At 43.2% G+C, this 2523-nt stretch overlaps 1 protein-coding gene across 1 annotated transcript; it reads left to right on the top strand.

Moving 5' to 3' along the window:
* The first annotated feature begins 391 nt into the window (after positions 1-391).
* Positions 392-2294, top strand: psmc3 (proteasome 26S subunit, ATPase 3). Its single transcript, XM_038294604.1, has 2 exons — positions 392-1379; positions 1831-2294. Exons 1-2 carry the CDS (start codon positions 435-437, stop codon positions 2167-2169), a joined length of 1284 nt encoding a protein of 427 aa, XP_038150532.1. The 5' UTR covers positions 392-434; the 3' UTR covers positions 2170-2294.
* Positions 2295-2523: the final 229 nt, after the last annotated feature.

The following is a 2523-nucleotide window of genomic DNA, read 5'->3' as shown; positions in this document are numbered from 1 at the left end:
TCAATTTCTCTTGCTTTACTTGCTTCTTTAGCCAACTTATCTACTTTTTCATTACCTACAATTCCTTTATGTGGTGAAACCCATGTAAATTGAATACTTATTTTTTTGTCGCTTTATACCATATAACAAATAACTAACTTCATCTAAAAGATCTTGACGGGTTTCAGATTTTCCACTCATTATACCTGTTAAGCAAGACATTGAATCTGAACAGATAACTACCTTACTTACACTAATGCCAAAATAATAGCCAATATCTCTGCTGAAAAAAATTAAAAATGATCTATAGTTCTTCTTTTTATAAAAACTTTTTGTTTCGGAATATAAACTGCTACTCCTGTTTTACCATTTTCCTCTTTTGATGCACTCGGCGCTGACCGGAAAAAGAAGCTTTAACTTCCGGTGTGTCACAGTTGAGCGCAGACAGAGCAAAGATGGCGTCGCTGAGTGACAAATCAGTTTGGGATGAAGTGGAAGACGGCATCGGTGAAGAAGTTTTAAAAATGTCCACAGAGGAGATAGTTCAGCGGACTCGTCTCCTGGACAGTGAGATTAAGATAATGAAGAGCGAAGTGCTGCGAGTGACCCACGAGCTTCAGGCCATGAAGGATAAAATAAAAGAAAACACGGAGAAGATAAAGGTGAACAAAACGCTGCCCTATCTGGTCTCCAACGTGATCGAGCTGCTGGACGTGGACCCCAACGACCAGGAGGAGGATGGGGCCAACGTGGATCTGGACTCCCAGAGAAAAGGAAAGTGCGCTGTCATTAAAACCTCTACTCGACAAACCTACTTCCTGCCGGTGATCGGACTGGTGGATGCCGAGAAACTGAAGCCTGGTGACCTGGTTGGAGTCAATAAAGACTCCTACCTGATCTTGGAGACCCTGCCCACCGAGTACGACTCTAGGGTGAAGGCCATGGAGGTGGATGAACGTCCCACTGAGCAGTACAGTGACATAGGTGGGCTCGATAAACAGATCCAAGAGCTGGTGGAGGCCATAGTCTTGCCAATGAACCACAAGGAGAAGTTTGAGAACCTGGGCATCCAGCCACCAAAGGGAGTCCTGATGTACGGCCCCCCAGGCACTGGGAAGACTCTCTTGGCCAGAGCCTGCGCCGCTCAGACCAAGGCCACCTTTCTGAAGCTTGCAGGTCCACAGCTGGTCCAGATGTTCATTGGAGATGGAGCCAAGCTGGTGAGAGATGCCTTCGCTTTGGCCAAAGAGAAAGCCCCTTCCATCATCTTCATCGATGAGCTGGACGCCATCGGAACAAAGAGGTTTGACAGCGAGAAGGCTGGAGACAGGGAGGTGCAGAGGACCATGCTGGAGCTGCTCAACCAGCTAGATGGATTCCAACCCAACATGCAAGTCAAGGTAAACATGCTCCCAAGAATAAAACAAGACGCCATATGCAATTTGTCAATTGTAAAGGTCTGCATATAACGTATTTGGATTCTTGCAGATGATTTAGTATTTATAAGTGGGGTTATCAATTTAAAACAAAGAGAAGCAATATGTGGAGGTGCCTATCACCAGATGGCCAGTATTATAACAAACTAGCCCTCATACTGGCTTTTTCTGCATGAATATTTCACAGTAAAATATTTTAATTCCCTGCTTGAAACTAAAACATCAATTTATTTATCTGATGCTACTAGACCTTTTAAGATTTTTTTGCTTTCAACTATTTATCCATTTATCTAGCAGTCTGCTCCACCGCAACTGATGTACTGTTTCTCTAAAACAAAGACAAAATAATTGCTCTTTACTAGATGATGGTCCAAAATTTTAACCTTTTTTTTTTTTTTTTTTTTTGTGGTTGTAGGTGATTGCTGCTACCAACAGAGTTGATATTTTGGATCCTGCTCTCCTTCGTTCGGGTCGTCTGGACAGGAAGATCGAGTTCCCGATGCCAAACGAAGAGGCTAGAGCTCGCATCATGCAGATTCACTCCCGCAAGATGAACGTCAGTCCAGATGTAAACTACGAGGAGCTGGCACGCTGCACCGACGACTTCAACGGAGCTCAGTGCAAGGCTGTGTGCGTGGAGGCTGGCATGATCGCGCTGCGTCGCGGCGCCACAGAGCTCAACCATGAGGATTACATGGAGGGCATTCTGGAGGTGCAAGCCAAGAAGAAGGCCAATCTTCAGTACTATGCCTAAGGACACTAACAGTGTCTTTGTTTGTGTGAGAGAGATCTTTTTCATTTATTGGTTGTTAAAATAGTCATGAAACACTTGTCACTAATACTGATTATCTTGGGTTAATAAAAAAAGGGAAAAAATAAGCGGCGTTCTGTTTTCTTTAATTGTACTCAAAAACTGCAATACTTGGTGTTTGTCTCATTTTAGCTGCAGCAGAATCTCTTTTCCTTAAGTCTTCTCAAACAAATATTTTAGATTTTTGACAAACCACAAAACAGTTATTCTACTTGTAGAAATTGGAAGGTTCTTGTTGACAAGAAGTTAAAAGTCCCATAGCTTAATTTGGGTAACTGACCAAGCTAAAAGAGGCTA

Source organism: Cyprinodon tularosa, unplaced genomic scaffold (genome assembly GCF_016077235.1).
Source record: "Cyprinodon tularosa strain WSP-4 unplaced genomic scaffold, ASM1607723v1 ctg342, whole genome shotgun sequence".
NCBI lineage: Eukaryota > Metazoa > Chordata > Actinopteri > Cyprinodontiformes > Cyprinodontidae > Cyprinodon > Cyprinodon tularosa.
Note: the sequence above shows the minus strand (reverse complement) of the source record. Positions and strands in the feature narration are given on the sequence as shown.

What these genes read in the sequence shown, in the direction of transcription:
- psmc3 (XM_038294604.1), top strand. Translation starts at nt 435, where the DNA reads ATGGCGTCGCTGAGTGACAAATCAGTTTGGGATGAAGTGGAAGACGGC. An exon ending in AACCCAACATGCAAGTCAAG is followed by an intron (nt 1,380 to 1,830) that starts GTAAACATGCTC and finishes TTGTGGTTGTAG; the next exon opens with GTGATTGCTGCTACCAACAG.